General features: G+C 44.7%; 2 protein-coding genes across 11 annotated transcripts in view; one reads left to right on the top strand and one right to left on the bottom strand.

Annotated features, from left to right (window-relative positions):
• Window positions 1-2,336, top strand: part of CHP2 (calcineurin like EF-hand protein 2) — a 256,785-nt gene extending 254,449 nt beyond the window's left edge. The window contains exons 7-8 of the mRNA XM_050773846.1: window positions 591-713; window positions 923-2,336. Coding sequence (XP_050629803.1) covers window positions 591-713; window positions 923-976 — 177 coding nt within the window. The 3' untranslated portion in view covers window positions 977-2,336. The remainder of the gene's footprint in view (window positions 1-590; window positions 714-922) is intronic.
• Window positions 1-20,276, bottom strand: part of NDUFAB1 (NADH:ubiquinone oxidoreductase subunit AB1) — a 1,133,838-nt gene that overhangs the window by 172,653 nt on the left and 940,909 nt on the right. The window lies entirely within an intron of this gene.

Genomic DNA, 20,276 nt, shown 5'->3' with positions numbered 1-20,276 from the left:
AGTTGGAGTGGGAAGCAGTTGACTATGAGGTTGGGAATAGATCAGTGATTCTCAACTGGGGATGATTTTGCTCCCTGAGTGAACATCTGGCAATATCTGGAGATGCTTTTTGTTGTCACAACGGGGGAGAGAGGGTGCTACTGGCTTCTAGTGGGTCGAGGTCAGGAATGTGGCTATATATCATGCAACACCCAGGAGATCCTCCTCCAACAAGGAGTTATCTGTCTCCAAATGTCAATAGTGCCAAGATCGAGAAACTCTGGAACAGATGTGATGGAATGAGAATGGTATTAGAAACCCTTAGTGGTTGAGGTGGAGAATGGTGTGGAGGATGGAGGGAGATTGGGTGATAAAGTTGGGTAATGAGTTTGAGCATATTCTGAGGGTAGTGTGGGATGGTGAGGGAGAGATAGGAGATTGGTTGTTGAAGCAGTAGGGAAAATTATTGGGGGGATATGGTGAAAAATGGATGAAGGATGGATTATAAAATTAGTAATAACTTTTGGGATGAGGTGGGCAAGGTTTAGGGGATGGGGGAGTAGCAGCCTTCATGCTCCCTCTTTTTGGCTGCCTCTTCACTCATCTCTCAGGTTCTCCGTCTGATGGTCGGGGTACAGGTGACAGAAGAGCAGCTGGAGAACATCGCTGACCGCACGGTGCAGGAGGCTGATGAAGATGGGGATGGGGCTGTGTCCTTTGTGGAGTTCACCAAGGTCAGAGTGCCCTTGGGGACTGGGGAGTTGAGATCAGGAGTCCCTGGGGCAGACAGACATGGGAAATGTTCAACAGAGGAGGGTGGAAAGATAGGGGTTCCCTGGGAATGATGGGGTCTCTGGAATGGGTAGAATCCTGGGGGAGGAGGTTGGGAGCGTGGAGAGTTGAGAGTCTCCATTCATCTGCCTGTCATTTGTTTTCCCCTCAGTCCTTAGAGAAGATGGACGTTGAGCAAAAAATGAGCATCAGGATCCTAAAGTGACTCTGTTTGTGCCTTGGGCTTGCTCCTGCAACCAGTATCTCCTTGGAATTCATCCAAAGCCCCCATGGACGCAGGGCGCCAATAAACTGTATTCTTGCTTCTAACTCTATTTAGGGCCAAGGGAAGAAAGCTGGAAGGATGTGTACTAAAGTCTAGCTCAGCAGTCCCCAGCCTTTTTGGCATCGGGGACAATTTTTCCACGGATGGGTGACAGGGGATGGTTTTGGAATGATTCAAGTGCATTACATTTATTGTGCACTTTATTTCTGTTATGATTACATTGTAATATATAATGAAATAATTATACAACCTACCATAATGAAGAATCAACGGGAGCCCCGAGCTTGTTTTCCTGCAACTAGATGGTCCCATCTGGGAGTGATGGGAGACAGTGACAGATCATCAGGCATTAGATTCTCATAGGGAGCGCACAACCTAGATCCCCTGGGTGTGAAGTTCACAGTAGGATTTGGGCTCCTATGAGAATCTAATGCCACTACTGATCTGACAGGAGGCAGAGCTCAGGCTGTAATGTGAGCAATGGGGAATGGCTGTAAATACAGATGAAGCTTCAGTTTGCCTGCCGCTCACCTTGTGCTGTGCGGGCCCGGTTCCTAACGGACCACAGACATGATGCCAGGTCCAGCTCATTTGGTCTCAGAGCTGTGAATCAGCCAGCCATCTTTTGGTTGCAAATCACTGAAAACCCAACTCAAAGTGACTTAAGTCAGAAAGAAATTTTGAGAGCTCATGTAATTAAAAAGTCTGGAAATATCTTACTTTAGGCACAGCTGGACCCAAGGGCACAAATGATGTCATCAGACCCCAGTTATTCTCCATCTCCCAGCTCAGCTTTTTCTGTCCATAAGCCTCATTTTCAGGAAGGCTCTTTCCTAGTGGTGGAGATGACCGCTGTCAGCTCCAGGCTTCTATCCTGCTAACCCAGTAACTCAGTGGGAAGAGATTTTCTTATTCCAATAATTCCAAGTGGAGAGAGTCATTGACCCGGTTGGGGTCTCATCCCTACTTGTAGGGGAATGGAATGCTCTGAGTGTTCACAGGCCAGGCCTGTGTCATATGCTAATTCCTAGAGCCAGGGAAACAAGGTCTGAGGATTCAGGATGGGGTGAAAGTGGTTGCTTAAAGGAAAATGAAATACAATTAGGAGAATAAGGGGAAATGAGTGGTCTGCTCTGCTTGGGCAAAACAAGAGATGCCCATTACTGTGAGGGACCGTTGAAGTCTGGACTCTTAAATGGGTTTTTGCTGATTTCCTGGGTGCATGCTAGGATGATCGGGCTTGATGGGGTAGGGAAGAGTTGATGTAAAAATAATAAACAATACATACCTTCCTAGAGTGTGAATGTGTTCGAAGAGTCTAAGAGTAAGCTTGTTTTCATGGTAAGACATTCAGACATTGATATAAGACGGAATGGAGCAGGATGTCCCATAAAACCATGAGACTCTGTCTGCAGCAGAGCACTCTGGTTGCACTTGTGGGAGATGCTGTAACTGCCTTGCTGTTTTTCTTCCTCCCAGATCTGGTCTTTTGTTGTCTTGTATCAACACATGAGAACCAGTTGTGCTCATAACATCTCAACTCTGCTCTCAATGATGTGTTAGTAGCTTGAAACTGGCTATAGTGGGAATATTTACACCACAGACATTGGTAAGTGCAACAGGTTAAGGCTTTTTCTTCCTGGAAAGCCAGTTGTTAAACATTTATCTGCACACCACCTGCTAGACATTTGCCATTACTTAGCATGCCAATGGTTTCTTTCCTTTTTTCTTCTTTCTCTTTCTTTCTTTCTTCTTTCCTTCCTTCCTTCCTTCCTTCCTTCCTTCCTTCCTTCCTTCCTTCCTTCCTTCCTTCCTTCCTTCCCTCCCTCCCTCCCTTCTTCCTTCCTTCCTTCCTTCCTTCCTTCCTTCCTTCCTTCCTTCCTTCCTTCCTTTCTTTCTTTCTTTTCTTTTCTTTTCTTTTCTTTCTCTCTTTCTTCCCTTCTTTCTTCTTTTTTGAGACAGAGTCTAGCTTTGTCACCTAGGCTGGAGTGCAGTGGCACAGTCTCGGCTCACTGCAACCTCTGCCTCCTGGGCTCAAGCAATGTTGCCACCTCAGCCTCTTGAGTAGCTGGGACTACAGGCACATGCCACCATGCCCAGCTAATTTTGTTTTTTAAAGATACGGGGTTTCACCATGTTGCCCAGGCTAGACTTGAACTCCTAGACTCAAGTGATTCGCCCATCTCAGGCTCCCAAAGTGCTGGGATTATAGGCGTGAGCCACCGCACCCAGCCATACATGCTAGTGGCTTCTTTTTCGAAGCACTGTGATGCTTTGCCCGAGGGCTTTGCACATATTCAGCCTGTACAAGGGGCAGGATGGAAGTGCCAGGGAGTTAATGACATTAGGAGTAGCTCTCAACTAGTGACAGATGGAAACTGGTTGGATAAATACCCAGTTACTTTATCCTTCAGGTGGCACAATTTAGATACATGTTTTCTTAATTCTCAGAAATTTCCAGCAGATTTGAGCCCGGATTGCTCACAGTGTTAATTGATTTGCTTGTTAAATCACCCCGTCCTGGCCGGGTGCAGTGGCTCAGGCCTGTCATCCCAGCACTTTGGGAAGCCAAGTTGGGCGGATCACCTGAGGTCAGGAGTTTGAGACCAGCTTGGCCAATATGGTGAAACCCTGTCTCTACTAAAAATACAAAAATTGCTCAGGCGTGGTCACATGCACCTGTAGTCCCGCTACTTGGGAGGCTGGCGAAGGAGAATTGCTTGAACCTGGGAGGCAGGGGTTGCAGTGAGCCAAAACTGTGCCACTACACTCCAGCCTAGGCAACAGTGAGACTCTGTCTCAAAAAACACAAAAAACCCCCAAAACAACAAACAACAACAACAACAAAAACCCACCCTGTCCTGGCTTCCTTCCCTTTCTGTCTCACGGGTGTACTTCCCTATTAGTGCTTCCTGGATCACCTCACAAATAAACACTGTCAAACCTCAGGGTGCTTCTGGCAAAACCCAACCTGAGAGACACTAGACCTTCCAGAACACAAGCTCACACTCATCCATTATTGTGAGTACTCAGTGGGACATTTTGAGGAAGCGCTGCACAGCTCCTGGCACTTTCTGATTTTAGAAGTTTGAGGTCATGTACATATGATGCACCTTGGGGCCCCAGGAACCTGGAATTGTTTGGGGTTAACCACAATGTGAAATGTGGATTAACCACATTTCAACTTTTAACATTTATTATTATTATTTGAGCTGGGGTCTCACTTTGTAGCCCAGGCTGGAGTGCAGTGGTGGGTTCTCAGCTCACTGCAACCTCTGCCTCCCGGGTTCAAGCGATTCTCCTGCATCAGCCTCCTGAATAGCTGGGACTACAGGTGTGTGTCACAACACCCGGCTAATTTTTTTTTTTTTTTTTTTTTTTTTTTTTTTTGAGATGGAGTCTTGCTCTGTCAGCAAGGCTGGAGTGCAGTGGTGTGATCTTGGCTCACTGCAACCTCTGCCTCCTAGGTTCAAGCAATTCTCCTGCATCAGCCTCCCGAGTAGCTGGGACTAAAGGTGTGCACCACCATGCCTGCCTAATTTTTGTTTATTTGTTTGTTTGGAGATGGAGTCTTTCTCTGTCGCCAAGGTTGGAGTGCAGTGGTGTGATCTCGGCTCACTGCAACCTCAGCCTTCAGGGTTCAAATGATTCTCCTGCTTTAGCCTCCTGAGTAGCTGGGACTACAGGTGTGCACCACCATGCCCAGTTAATTTTTGTATTTTTAGTAGAGACAGGGTTTCGCCATGTTGGCCAGGCTGCTCTTGAACTCCTGACCTCAAGTGATCCGCCTGCCTTGGCCTCTCAAAGTGCTGGGATGACAGGCATGAGCCATCACACCTGACCTGAATCCCCTTTTTTGGCCTCCCAAAATACTGGGATTATAGGCATGAGACACTGTGCCCAACCTAGATCTATATATTTTTAAATAAGTGATTCTGATATCAGAAGATGAAGGAAACATTTTTTGAAAACATTGACCTAAAACTTCCAGTCAGGCTCCTAGTGACTGCTATCTATAAGAAGGTCTCCAACAGCCATAAGGCACTGAGCATAGCGCCGGGCCCATAGGCTCGAAAGAAAGGTCTCCCCGTCTATTCATGCCCACACCTTCTCTAGGAACTCAGTACCAATCACTAGTGCTCCTCATCTCATAAGAGTTACTAGAGGGCCTGAGGGATCCCCAGGACTCCACTCACTGTTCTGGTGGTTGGAGGCACAAACCACTCTCAGCACGGAAGCCCCAGATCCCACCCAACCTCGGGAGGGGAGGCTTTTGCCATGCAGGTGAGGGGCTGCAGTCTGGCTGCTGGGCAGAAACTGCTGAACCCCACCCTCTGGATGTCAAGTCTGGCAGACGCCTGTGGATTGTTCTAGAGGGGTCCTGATGAGGAGCCCCTCTCCTGTGATCAGCAGTTGACAATTTTTAGTGATTTGCTTACCATCCTCATTATTGTTGCTGTACAGCATCTGTGTCCTGTACTGTTACTCGTTGTCTATAAACAGACTCACTTAAAATTTATACATTTGAACATATAAAGGAAATTGTATTTACTCCTATAAATTTTATTTTCTTTTTAAAGTATATTTTCTGCATCCAATCATCCATTATCACTCCTATAAAATAAAAGCAGCATCAATGACTATAAATAAAATAACTACACAAATATAGTACATGCAAAGAAACAAACAAAAAATACACATATAAGGGAATATCAACACAAATGATAAATGTTTGAGGTGAAGAATATACTAATTACCCTCATTTGAGAATTACACATTGTATATATGTATCAAAATATCACACTGAGCTGGGCGCAGTGGCTCATGCCTCTAATCCCAGCACTTTGGGAGGCTGAGGTGGGCGGATTACCTGAGGTCAGGAGTTTGAGACCAGCCTGGCCAACATGGCGAGACCTCAGCTCTATTAAAAATACAAAAATTAGCCAGGCATGGTGGCAGGCACCTGTAATCCCAGCTACTTGGGAGGCTGAGGCAGGAGAATCGCTTGAACCCAGAATCACTGCCCAGGCTGCAGTGAGCCGAGATTGCGCCACTGCACTCCAGCCTGGGCAACAGAGCAAGACTCTGTCTCAAAACACAAACACAAACAAAAACAAAAACATCAACTGTATTCTGTAAATATGTATGATCATTATATGTCAATCAAAAATGATACTTTTTTTTACAGGGAGAAGATTAACAAGTGTTAATTTAACAAGTGTTAAACAAGATTTAACAAGTGTTAAAGAGTTTTAAAAGACAAACCTGCCTAAAACAGAGATTTCTCTTTGGTGATCTGAAGAATGCAAAAAAGAATTGAGAAGGGTATAAATTTTTTTTCTTTTTTGAGACTGGATCTTGCTGTGTCACCAAGGCTGGAATGCAGTGGTGTGATCTTGGCACACTGCAGCCTCTACTTCCGGTGCTCAAGTGATCCTCTCACCTTAGCCTCTTGAATAGTTGGGATCACAGGTACATGCCACTACACCTGGTTAATTTTGCTATTTGTTTGTAGAGATGGGGTCTTGCTATATTGCCTGGGCTGGAATTACAAGTGTGAGCTACTGCACCTGGTTAGAAATGACCTTTTCACTGTGCGATTCAGTGTTATCGAGCTGTGTTGTTACTACCCAGAATCATCTTGTGTATGTGAGTGGTGCGCTTCCCATACCTTGGGAACCACTGCCTGGAGGACACAATGAGGAAATAAACTTGGGTTGAGTCTTCACTTTCTGTCCCTTCAGGTAGTGATGTTGGGCAGACCTGGTTATGCTGCCATTGCCCCTTGCTAACTGATCAGGAAAATAGTTAGGAATTCTGACCTAGTCCTCAGCCCTACCTAAGCAACACCAATAAAACTCTTTTTTTTTTTTTGAGATGGAGTCTCACTCTGTTGCCCAGGCTGGAGTGCAGTGGTGGGTTCTCAGCTCACTGAAACCTCTGCCTCCCAGGTTTAAGCAATTCTCCTGCCTCAGCCAACTGAGTAGCTGGGATTACAGGCGCCCACCACCATGCCTGGCTAATTTTTGTATTTTTAGTAGAGATGGGGTTTTGCCATGTTGGCTAGGCTGGTCTTGAACTCCTGACCTCAGGGGATCCACCTGCCTTGGCCTCCTAAAGTGCTGGGATTACAGGCGTGAGCCACCACACCCAGCTCCAATAAAACTCTTAATGTTTAAGAGGCAACATACAGTCTTGATTCCTGGTAGAGCCCTACCCTGAGAATTAGTGTGATTTAGTAAAACCACACTGGCGATACGGTATAGCTGAGTCTTGTTAGGCCTGGGTTTGAATTTGGACTCTTATAATGAGCTGCTGTACAACCTTGGGTAAGTGATTTTAACCCTCGGGGCCTTAGCTTCTGTCATCTGTGACAGAGAGAGATACTAGCAGCTGCCCTCCAGAGCTGTATCTTATCCTTTCTCTCTCCCCCTCTCCCTCAAACCTACTTATTTTAGCTGAGGCCCTTGGCCTCATTTGTAGGCCTGGACTCTGGCCTGCACCAGTCAGGATTCTTCAGTTGTTAACTGGCTAATAAAATAATAGAAATTTATTGGTTCATATAGCTGAAAGAAAAGTCCAAAAGTACACCAGGCAAAGGTGAGTCCCAAAGGCTCAATGATATTACCAGAAATTAGTCTTTCATTTCTCAACTCTGCTGTCCTCTGTGTTGGTTCATTCATTCATTCATTCATTCATTCATTCATTCATTCATTCATATTTTTTTCTTTAGACAGGTCTCATTCTGTTGCCCAGGCTGGAGGGCGGTGGTGTGATGTTGGCTCACTGCAACTTCTGCCTCCTGGGTTCAAGGGAACCTCTTGCCTCAGTCTCCCAAGTAGCTGAGATTACAGGCATGTGCCACTACACTGGGCTAATGTTTGTATTTTTAGTAGGGATGGGGTTTCACCATGTTGGCCACACTGATCTTGAACTCCTGACCTCAAGTGATCCACCCACCTCAGCCTCCTAAAGTGCTGGGATTACAGGTGTGAGCCACCGCGCCCAGCCAATGTGTTGGTTTCATTCTTAAGCAGTAAAATAAAATACCAGTAAAAAGAGAGCCTCTCTCTCTTTTTAAAAAATTTTATCTTAAGTTCAGGGGTACAAGTGCAGGTTTGTTACACAGGTAAACTTGTGTAATGGGAGGTGGCTGCACAGATTATTTAGTCACCCAGGTGTTAAGCCTACTACCCATTAGTTATTTTTCCTGATCCTCTCTCTCCTTCCACCCTCCATCCTCCAAAAGACCCCAGTGTGTGTTGTTCCCCTCTGTGTGTCCGTGTGTTCTCATCATTTAGCTCCCACTTATAAGTGAAAACATGTGGTATTTGGTTTTCTGTTTCTGCGTTACTTTGCTAAGGATCATGAGTCTCTCTTTTCCAACAGTTCTGTCAAAAGTCCCAGAACAAAACCTCATTGGCCCATCCATTGTAGCCAGGTAAATGCAACACTCTGGTTATCCAGACCTGTTCACATGCTTGTCCCAGTACTATGGACTGAAGTCAATCCCACTTGAACCAAATGCAATGTGTGTGTGTGTGTGTGTGTGTGTGTGTGTGTGTGTGTGTGATATTCCCTAAAGGAATATCGGAATGTTGTTATGGGAAGAAGGAGGCTGCATGTTGAACAGGCAAAATCAACAGATAACTATATACTAGCTAGTTTGTTTTTGGCTACAAATAACAGAATTACCAGCTAACAGTGGCTTAAATAATTAAAACAATTATCTCACATTATAAGACGTCTCTTGTGGTAGGCAGTCTTAGAGTTATTGAATGATTCAACAATGTAATTGAGACTCCAAGATGTTTTATCCTTCTATTCCTGAGTATGTTGGCTTTTAATGCTCAGGTGTATTGACTCATGGTTACAAAATGACTGCCATAGCTCTAGCCATCACATCCTCACAGGAGCAGTGTCTAGAAAAGGCTTCCAGAGACAGTGTCCTAGGAAACAGGAAGTGAAAGATGCCAGTGTCTTAAAGCCTGAGACAGTGGCACAATGTCACTTTTGTCATAATGTATTGAGACAAAACAGGCCAGGAATGGTGGCTCACGCCTGTAATCCCAGCACTTTGGGAGGCTGAGGTCAGGAGTTCGAGACCAGCCTGGCCAACGTGGTGAAACCCTATCTCTACTAAAAATACAAAAATTACCCGGGTATGGTGGCAGGTGCCTGTAATCCCAGTTACATGGGAGGCTGAGGCAGGAGAATCGCTTGAACGTGGGAGATGGAGGTTGCAGAGAACTGAGACTGGGCCACTGCACTCCAGCCTGGGTGACAAAGTGAGACTCTGTCTCAAAAGAAAAAAAAAATGAATTGGGACAAAACAGTCCTAGAGCTCACAGAAGAGGAAATCTAGACTCCACCTCTGGATGGCAGGAGTACTGATGAACTTATGGTCATCTTTAATCTGACATTGTGGCTACAGGTGGGGGTGCGTAATTTTCTTGCAGGGAAGGAAAGTAGACATTTCAAAAATGTGAATAATAATATGGGCCTTATCTTACCAGTTAACATCGATCATTTATCATGAAACCAAAATAAATAAAATGGTTGGTTTGGGAAGCCTCTAAAGTTTAGGCAACTCTGTGTAGACTGTTTTATGAATGGATTTTTCTCATACTTATTAATGCAAAGCACTAAATAGGTAGATGTAAAAGAGCTTTGTGTATATAAAAAATGTGAAGTATCTAGTTAACAATTACAGTATTAAAAAAAAAAAACGCTTTGGGAGGTCGAGATGGGAGGATCGCTTGAGGCTAGGAGTTTGAGACCAGCTGGGCAACATAGTGAGATCATGTCTCTAAAAAATAAAAAATTAGCTGGTGGTGCACACCTGTAGTCCTAGCTACTTAGGAGACTGAGGCAGGAGGATCACTTAAGCCCAGGAGGTCCAGGCTGCAGTGAGCTGTGATCATGCCTTGCACTCCAGCCTGGGCAACAGAGTAAGAATCCATCTCTAGGCCGGGTGTGGTGGCTCTCGCCTGTAATCCCAACACTTTGGGAGGCCAAGGTGGGCGGATCACGAGGTCAGGAGATCGAGACCATCCTGGCTAACATGGTCAAACCCCGTCTCTACTAAAAATACAAAAAATCAGCCAGGCGTGGTGGTGGGTGCCTGTAGTCCCAGCTACTGGGGAGGCTGAGGCAAGAGAATGGCAAGAACCTGGGAGGCGGAGCTTGCAGTGAGCCGAGATCACGCCACTGCACTTCAGCCTGGGTGACGGAGTGAGACTTTGTCTCAAAAAAAAAAAAAAAAAAAAAAAAAAGGAAAAGAAAAGGAGTATAACAGCACTTTAGGAGGCTGAGTGGGAGGATCACTTGAGCTCAGGAGTTCAAGACTAGCCTGGACAACATAATGAGACTCTGTCTCTACAAAAAATACAAAAATTAGCCGAGTGTGGTGGTGTACACCTATAGTCCCAGACACTTAGGAGGCTGAGGCGGGAGAATTGCTTGAACCCAGGGGGTTGAGGCTGCAGTGGAGTGAGCTGTAATCACACCACTGCACTCCAGCCTGGGTGACAGAGAGAGATCCTGTTAAAAAAAGAAAAAAAAAAAGAGAAAGAAAGAAAAAGAAAAAAAAAAAAAGAAAAAAGGTGTGATTTTTAATGTATTAATGTAATCCTGAGATGCGGAGGCTTTCCTAAGAAGAATCATAAAGTAAAATATTAATAGTGTTGACTACTTAAAAATTAAAAAAATTAAAGGTAAAAGACAAACTGGAGAATTATTTGAATCATGCACATCAGACAATGGGTTGCAATATTTTACATATAAGTAGCTCTTTCGAGGGCGTTGTGGCTCATGTCTGTAATCCCAGCACTCTGGGAGGCCAAGGCAGGTGGCTCACCTGAGGTCAGGAGTTCAAGACCAGCCTGGCCAACATGGCAAAACCCTGTCTCTACTGAAATATACAAAAATTAGCTGGGCGTGGTGATGGGCGCCTGTAATCCCAGCCACTCAGGAAACTGAGGCAGGAGAATTGCTTGAACCCAGCAGACGGAGGTTGCAGTGAGTCGAGATCATGCCACTGTACTCCAGCCTGGACAACAGAGCGAGACCCATCTCCAAAAAAAATAAAAATAATAAAAAAAAAGAAACAAATAAATATAAATGTCTAAATGCATATGAAAACATTCAACCTCAATGTTGATTAAAATCTGATTAAAACCACACCTCTTCGGAGGCCCAGTCTAGTTTTAGATGTCAAAAGCCCTAAAAATGGGGAGATTACTTGTCCCAGATCCTCATTTCTAGGCAAGTATCCTAAGCAAATAATTAAGGATGTGCAAAAAGATATGACCTACCAGATTGTTCCCTTAAGTCTTGTTTATAATAAACAAAGTGAATTATCAGAGTCATCCAACTGTGCGCCAGCACGGGTGGGGCAGCTCTAGGGTGTGCCATTCGGGTCTGCCTTCAAGAAGGAACTTGGCCTTCAGCTGTGAGGAATGCTGGGAGCTGACAGCTTCCAGCTATTTTTATTTTTCTATTTTTGAGGCATGGGCCTTGCTGTGTCGCCCAGGCTGGAGTGCAGTGGTGCAATGACAGCTCACTGCAGCTTTGACCTGGGCTCAAGTGATCCTCCCACCTCCCACCTCAAGTCCTGAGTAGCTGGGACTACAGGTGTGTGCCACTACACTCAGCTAATTTACTTTTTAAATTTTTATCAGAGATGCTGTCTCACCATGTTGCCCTGGCTGGTGTTGAACTCCTGGGCTCAAGTGACCCTCCCACCTCGGCCTCCCAAAGTGCTGGGATTGCAGGTGTGAGCCACTGCACCTGGCCTCTGCCTCACCTGTTAAGCTGAGGTTGTGCTGTTCTCAGGCAGCCCTAGTGAAGGACTGAGCAAGGCACTGAGGCTAGTGATTATAGCTCACTGTGGGATTCCTTTGGTGGGAAATCTTTGCTCCAGAACTCCCCACTGGGCTGGATGAACGTTTTCCAGATCTGCATCTCAATCTGAGGTTCTCCCTGGCCAATCCTCCTTCTTCACCATTTTATCTTTCATGGATGTTACTTCCAATAAACCTGATACTACCCCAGAGAACCCAACTAACACACTGCATTAGCGTTCAATTGGAGTTTGATCAGAAGGGCAGAACCACTATGGCTGACACGCAATGAGAGACTTATTGCATGCAGGGATTAGTCCTCATGCAACTGTGGGGGCAAGTTATCAGTCTATGTGAGGCAATGGCTCTTCTGAATCTAATGTTGGACGTGAAGTCATCAGGGCCAGCAGCTGGGCAGGAAAAAATGTACATGAAGTAGGGGATGCAAAGACCAACAGGAACCTACAAGGACAACGTGGAACCTGAGTCTGTTGCCACCTCCAATCTTGATGACGTGAGTGACTGGCAGGAGGAGCCGGGCACCTGGTCTGGGCTTTGGAGAAGGTGAAGGAGACCTGGAGGAGCGGGGGGCACCACAGGCCTGGCTGCTGCCTCACACCCACAGGTGAAGCTTCAGCTTAGCTGCAAATTGTGTGAGTGTCAAGAATGCCACACACCTATGCTCAGAGCATAGAAATTGTGGCAACTTCAGTCCCGTCTGCCAAATCTTTTTTTTTTTTTTTTAAGCGACAGAGTCTCACTCTGTCACCTAGGCTGGAGTGAAGTGGTAATCATAGCTCACAGCAGCCTCAAACCCCCAGACTCAGGTTATCCTCCTGCCTCAGCCTCCTGAGTAACTGGGACCACAGGCCCATGTCACCATGCCTGGCTTCTTTCTTTCTTTATATTTATTTACTTATTTATTTTTTTGTAGAGATGGGGGATCTTGTTATGTTGCCCAGGTTGGTCTTGAACTCCTGGGCTCAAGTGATCCTCCAGCCTCAGCCTTCCAAAGTGTTGGGAGTACAGGCCTGAGCCACTGCACCCAGCCAGTCTGTCAAATCTTGCATACGTTTTTCTCACGGCCAACAATAACATAGACCATAGAGAAGGGATTTCTTGGAAATATCGTTCCAGTTTTGCTAAGTTAAAAAAATTAAATAAACCTACCACAATAGGATCGGTTAAAAATGAAATGATATATTTATAAAACGAAACGGTATTCAGCCATTTAAAATGTCATAGATGAATATTATCATCGTTAAGAAAACAATATAAACAGCATAAACTAATTTGTAAACATGTATATAAACATATAAAGAAAAGTATTTTGAGGGGTTATGTTCTAGGATGTTACCTTTTTAAGTAAAAGCAAGTCACTCTGGGGCACTTCTCTTCTTTTTTTTTTTTTTTTTTTGAGAGGGAGTCTCGCTCAGTCGCCCAGGCTGGAGTGCAGTGTCCGGATCTCAGCTCACTGCAAGCTCCACCTCCCGGGTTCACGCCATTCTCCTGCCTCAGCCTCCCGAGTAGCTGGGACTACAGGCGCCCGCCACCTCGCCCGGCTAGTTTTTTGTATTTTTTTAGTAGAGACGGGGTTTCACCATGTTAGCCAGGATGGTCTCGATCTCCTGACCTCGTGATCCGCCCGTCTCGGCCTCCCAAAGTGCTGGGATTACAGGCTTGAGCCACCGCGCCCGGCCCACTTCTCTTCTTTAAACTCTTTCTTTAGGGACAGGGTCTTACTCTGTTGCCAGGTTGGGGTGCAGTGGCACAATACAGCTCACTGCAACCTCAACCTCCTGGGCTCAAATAATCCTCCCACTTCAGCCTCCCGAGTATCTGGGACTATGGGTGTGTGTCACTATACTGGGCTAAGTTTTCTTCCATTTTTTTTTTGTAGAGATAGGGTCTTGCTGTGTTGCTCAGGTTGATCTTGACTTCCTGGTCTCAAGTAATCCTCCTGCCTCAACCTTCCTAATCTCCTTTAAATTATTAAATAGTACTTTGGGAGGCCAAGGTGGGTGGATCACCTGAGGTCAGGAGTTTGAGACCAGCCTGACCAACATAGTGAAACCCCATCTCTACTAAAAATACAAAAATTAACTGGGCGTGGTGGTGGGTGCCTGTAATCCCAGATACTCAGGAGGCTGAGGCAGGAGAATCGCTTGAACCCGGGAGGTGGAGGTTGCAGTGAGCTGAGATCACACCATTGTACTCCATTAAAAAAAAAAAAAATTCTGGCTGGACACGGTGGCTCACGCCTGTAATCCCAGCACTTTGGGAGGCCGAGGCGGGCGGATCATGAGGTCAGGAGATCGAGACCATCCTGGCTAACACGGTGAAACCCCGTCTCTACTGAAAAATACAAAAAATTAGCCGGGTGTAGTGGCAGGCACCTGTAGTCCCAGCTCCTCGGGAGGCTGATGCAGGAGAATGGAGTGAACCCGGGAGACAGAGCTTGCAGTGAGCCGAGCTGGCGCCACTGCACTCCAGCCTGGGCAACAGAGCAAGACTCCGTCTCAAAAAAAAAAAAATTCTTAAATAGTTTCACATAATTGATCAAATGTAAGTATTTTCATAGCTTCCAGGTCCTCTGCAATGTAGATGACGTATACAGTCTTTCCAGTTTCATCTCTGACTCCCACGTGCATGTCATTTCATGTCCTAGGAATGCCAGCTGTTTGAGGTTCTTCCTCTCTATGCTCTGCTGTTTCTCAATGACTTTGGCTTTTCTCTTTGGATGGACCGTCTTTCACCCCAACCTTTGCCTGATTAGTTCCTCCTTATTATTCAATAATAATTTTCTGGTAGTGCTTTATTGAGCCATTTGCAGCTCAGTAGTTCCCCAAACTAATTATTTTGAACATCAGAATAAATTACCTGGGAAATTTACAAAAATACTGGTACTTGGGCTTCACTATAGATTTTCTACATTATGATTTCCAGAGGCAGGACCTGCAAGTCTGCATATTATTTTGAATATAGACTTGTCTGCATATGACTGAGATCCATGGGTTGTGTGGTGAATTTCCACAGTTTTATGTTGCCTTGGTACCCATTTTGAATATAAGTTAGACTTTCTCACATCAGATGCAGGGCCCAGTCACCCTGGACACAGTTCTTCACCTCTTCCCAGTTCCTCAACGTGGTTGATCCAGATACCTGGATCACAGATGTGTACCACCACACCCCACTTATATATAATATATATTATATATAATATATATAATCCCAAGCCTTATATCTCCTCCTGGTATAGATACAACCTACTTGTCTCACCCCATCTACTTGACTTACCCCTCTGGCCCCTACACCTTGCATAGGTTGCACAGATATGCTACAGCGACTACCTCTAAGTCACAGTGTGACTTTGCAGAGCTCCTGCCTGCTTACTCTAAACCCACCAATTAGAACTTCTTGTGGGAAATCTGCTGGGATAATACCCAAGACCTTTTTTTGTGTGTGTGAGACGGGGCTGGAGTGCAGTGGCGTGATCTAAGCTCACCACAACCTCTGCCTTCCGGTTTTAAGCAATCCTCCTGCCTCAGCCTCCTGAGTAACTGGGATTACAGGCACCCACCACCACGCCCAGCTAATTTTTGTATTTTTAGCAGAGACAGGGTTTCCCCATGTTGGCCAGGCTGGTCTCAAACTCTTGACCTCGTGATCTGCCCACCTCAGCCTCCCAAAGTGCTGGGATTACAGGCATGAGCCACCGCACCCAGCCGTACCAAGGACCTTAATAAAGGCTTTGACCCACAGGTCTCTCTTTCTCTCTTGCTTTACACTTACAGGTTCCACACACTGTTGTCTCCAACTTTCCACTAGCCCTTGCAGGCACTCCTGGCCTGATGACTAAAGTTTTAAAATAGCTTTATTGCTTAAATGGTTCCATTTTAAATGTGAAATATATATATATATATATATATTATATATATATATATGTATTTTAACCAAATTTTAATGATAAAGGCATAATGGTAATGGCCACTTCCTATTGAGCTAAATAAACCCTACACAAACGTAACCTCCTTTAGTTCTAACAATAAACCCTTGAGTTAGGTATTTTTAGTAACCCCACGTTATTAATATGAAGTAATATTCTCAAGGTCATGCAGTCAGTAAGTGGTGAAGTGCTTGCTTTTAGTCATTAAGCTTTTCAGTCTGTTGAGAAATCGCTGGTTTCCAATCACATACGTTTTTCTTTTAATTAAACATTCCCTCTGATTTTCCCACAATTTTGGGTATGAATTTTCATAATTAGACTTCAGTGTATACTAATTTGATATTTAAGAGGTCTGTTTGTCGCTTCCTAGCATGAAAATAATTCACAAAAGATATTTAATTTAATACTCGGATGATCAACTTCTCATTTTAAGCCCTACCAAACTCTTTCCCAACTCTGAGCAATATTTTCAGATTCTGTTTTGAGCAAATGATTAATTAATACATAATTAATATTCATGAACACTTTGGCATGCCAGATATGGAGCTAAATAAAAGCAGGTATCACAGGGATAAGCAAGACAGACAACCCCACTGCCATGGAGTTTATATTCTAGAGAGGTAGGCAGATAACACAATAAATAAATGTATGATGAAGTAAGTTCAGGCTGGACAGAGTGGCTCATGTAATCCCAGTGTTTTGGGAGGCTGAGATGGGAGGACTGCTCGAGCCCAGGAATTCAAGACCAGCCTGGGCAACGTAGTGAGACTCTGTCTCTACAAAACATTAAAAAAATTAGCGGGGTGTGGTGGTACACATCTGTGGTCCTAGGCACTTGGGAGGTTGAGGTGGAAGAATGGCTTGAATCCAGGAGTTGGAGGCCGCAGTGAGTGTGACTGCATCACGGCACTCCAGCCTGGGCAGCAGAGCAAGACTCTGTCTGTGAAACGAAAATAACACTTATTTTTTAAAAAAGCAGGATGAGGAAGACTAGGTGGAGGCTATGGCAATAGTTTAGGTAGGGAGGAGGGTGGTGACAGCAGGGGTTAGATTTAGAAAGACATGGGACATATTCTGGAGGTAGAGTCAAGAAAACATGCTCATGGTTTGCACGTGGGGCTAAAGTAAAAGAAGAATCAGAGATGGTTTGTAGGTTCTTGGTTTGAGCATGTGGTTGGAGAATGGTAGCATTTCTAGAGCTGGGGATTTCTAGGGATCAATATGTTTGGAAAAATTAAGAGTTTTGTGCCTAATTAAGCAAAGTAATTTTTTTTGAGTGAGTGCCCATCACAGAGACTGCTAGTTGTCTACTGTAGCCTATTCATTCCCCTCTTTTTTTTTTTTTTAATAAAGGAAAGCCAATTTTACTTGGGGTAAAGTGTCTGGCGAAAAGATAACATTTCTTAGTTTCTTTTGTAGCTAACCTCTTTTGCTTCTCCATTACGTGAGCTCCATATACATAATGTGAACGTGAATAACCTTGAGTTTTGAAATTACATGCTTAGACTAAGAGAAGGAGCCTGAATCCCAAATAACTTTGTGGAGTTGCCATATTAGTTCTAGCCTTTTTTTTCTTTTTTCTTTTTCTTTTTTTTTTTTTTTTTTTTGAGACAGGGTCTCACCCTCTCACCCAGGCTGAAGTGCAGTAGTGTGATCTCAGCTCACTGTAACCTCCGCCTCCCAAGTTCAAGCGATTTTCCCGCCTCAGCCTCCTGTATAGCTGGGGCTACAGGTGCACACCACCACACCTGGCTAATTTTTGTACTTTTTGGTACAGACAGGATTTCATCATGTTAGCCAGGCTGTTCTCAAACTCCTGACCTCAAGTGATCCACCCGCCTCAGCCTCCCAAAGTGCTGGGATTACAGGCGTGATCCAACTGCACCCAGCCAGTTCTAGCCTTTTATATCAGAGAACAAACCCTAAATTGTTTAATCTACAATAATTGGAGCCCTGTTACTAGTAGTTGAATACAATTCCTATCCGATACCATACCAATTCTAGAAAAAAATTATTACGCTATATTTTCCAGAGTTTGTCCCTGCATTCCCATTCTCCTCCAAGCAGAACATGAAGAAGTTGCCCAGAAATAATTTATCTGTGGTATGCAAATCCGGTGTATTAGAAAATATTTTCTGAATCTACTTTTGGTTCCATTATCCTCAACCAACATATGTCAGCAAAATAAAACAAGCATTTGTATTTTTAGTATGTCACTGTTGTGCAGTCTCCTAAATTTTGATGTTTTAAGCACTATGCCTTTAACATTAGCTAAAGCTGATAACATGGAAGAGGTTGATTATGGTTCTCCAGGTGCCAAGAATTACACTGGTTTCTGTTCCAATGTTGAGGACAGAAATCCTTCAGTGCAGATGGAAACATGGTTGGATTCTGTAGATATTTTTCTTATTCACATAACAGAGAGTCTAGTAGGGACTGGATGTTATTATTTTTCTGAAACCTCTACAAATGGCCACTTAAAAAGTTACAAACATTATATGCAGATACTTTTTTTTTTTTTTTTTTTTTCTGAGACAACGTCTCATTCTGTCACCCAGGCTGGAGTGCAGTGGTTGGATCTCTGCTCACTGCAACCTCTACCTCCTGGGTTCAAGCGATTCTTGTGCCTCAGCCTCCTGAGTAGCTGGGACTATAGGCACCTGGCATCAAGCCCGGCTAATTTTTGTATTTTTAGTAGAGATGGGATTTCACCCTGTTGGCCAGGCTGGTCTTGAACTCCTGACCTTGGTCTCTCAAAGTCCTGGGACTACAGGCCTGAGCCACTGTGCCTGGCTCATTATTACTTTTATTTTTTAAAAAGTAGATGTGGGTTCTGTCATTGAGAGTGGAGGCTCGGGTTTGTGCGTGGAGAACACAGTTCCTTTCTTTTGGGAAAGGCCATCTGGGTGAGCTCTTTCGCTTTGGGCAGGGACAAGGCAAGGACAAATCCCATGTTTATAGGGGACACTTTTGCTCTCTTTCCAAGTTTGGGGCTGGAAGCAATTTCTGGGCCTAGTGGGAGGGGGAGGCCAGCTCCCGGCACGTGGAGTCTGAGGCTGTGCCCCTTGGAATAGCTGAACTGGACAGTATGTCTTATGACCTAAGGGAGTCTAAGTGGGTCTAATCAGAGGCATTGGAGAGTGACAAGTCTCCTGAAGGCCACAGATTGCAGAGGCCTAGGTGTGGTAAGACAGAGACTGAATACAAAAGCCCAGTTATGCTTCAAACTCAGCCCAGAAACCAGCAGTCCTTGCCACACTCTCTTCCACCCCAGTTCCAGCCTAGAGAGGCAACCTCTATAATTTTTTTTTTTTTTTCTTGAGACAGAGTCTTGCTCTGTTGCGCAGACTGGAGTTCAGTGGCACGATCTCGGCTCACTGCAACCTCTGCCGCCCTGGTTCAAGTGATTCTCCTGCCTCAGCCTCCTGAGTAGCTGGGATTACAGGTGTGCGCCTCCACACTTGGCTAATTTTTGTATTTTCAGTAGAGACGGGATTTGGCCATGTTGGCCAGGCTGGTCTTAAACTCCTGACCTCAAGTGATCCACCCGCCTCGGCCTCCCAGAGTGCTGGGATTACAGGTGTGAGCCACCATGCCTGGTTGCAACCTCTATAAATTCTTTTAGCCATTTCTTCTCTAATTCACCTCCATATTTAGAAACATACATCTATCTTTCCCCTTACAGACATTATTTGCTGACTTCTTACTATGGAGGGTGAGAATTCAACTCTTTCACACTCTCTTCCAATTTCCTTTCTCATCTTTGACCTAACTACATTACAAGGTTTGGTTAAATCCATATTCAGTGTTTGCATTACTGTGACTTTGTAAATGCTATGTAAGCCGAGCCAAGTTGTGTACCATGATTACCTTTCCTTCTTGCATAAGCTTTTGTTTTCTCGAGTGAATAATTCCTTTATTTTACTTTATTAGTTTTCCACATATTTGTCTTAGTCTGTTTGGGCAGTAAAACCAAGATATGATAGACAGGGTAGGTGATAAACAACAGAAATGCATTTCTTGGCTGGGCGCAGTGACTCACACCTGTATTCCCAGCACTTTGGGAGGCCAAGGCAGGCGGATCACTTGAAGTCAGGAGTTTTCAGACCAGACTGGACAGCATGGTGAAACCCCGTCTCTACTAAAAATACAAAAATTAGCTGGGCATGGTGGTGCACGCCTGTAATCGTCAGCTACTTGGGATGCTGAGGCACAAGAATTGCTTGAACCTAGGAGGTGGAGGTTGCAGTGAGCTGAGATCGTGCCACAATATTCCAGCCTGGGCTACAGAGTGAGACTCTGTCTCAAAAGATAAAATGAAATAAAATAAAATAAAAACACAAAGGCAGAAACTATTCTTCTTCCCTTGAACCTCAGTGGAATTTTGTGATGCTTCAACAAATAGGCGGTGGAAATGATACTGTGATTTTTGAAGCTAGGACATAAAAGA

Source organism: Macaca thibetana, chromosome 20, assembly GCF_024542745.1.
Source record: "Macaca thibetana thibetana isolate TM-01 chromosome 20, ASM2454274v1, whole genome shotgun sequence".
Classification (NCBI taxonomy): Eukaryota; Metazoa; Chordata; class Mammalia; order Primates; family Cercopithecidae; genus Macaca; species Macaca thibetana.
Note: the sequence above shows the minus strand (reverse complement) of the source record. Positions and strands in the feature narration are given on the sequence as shown.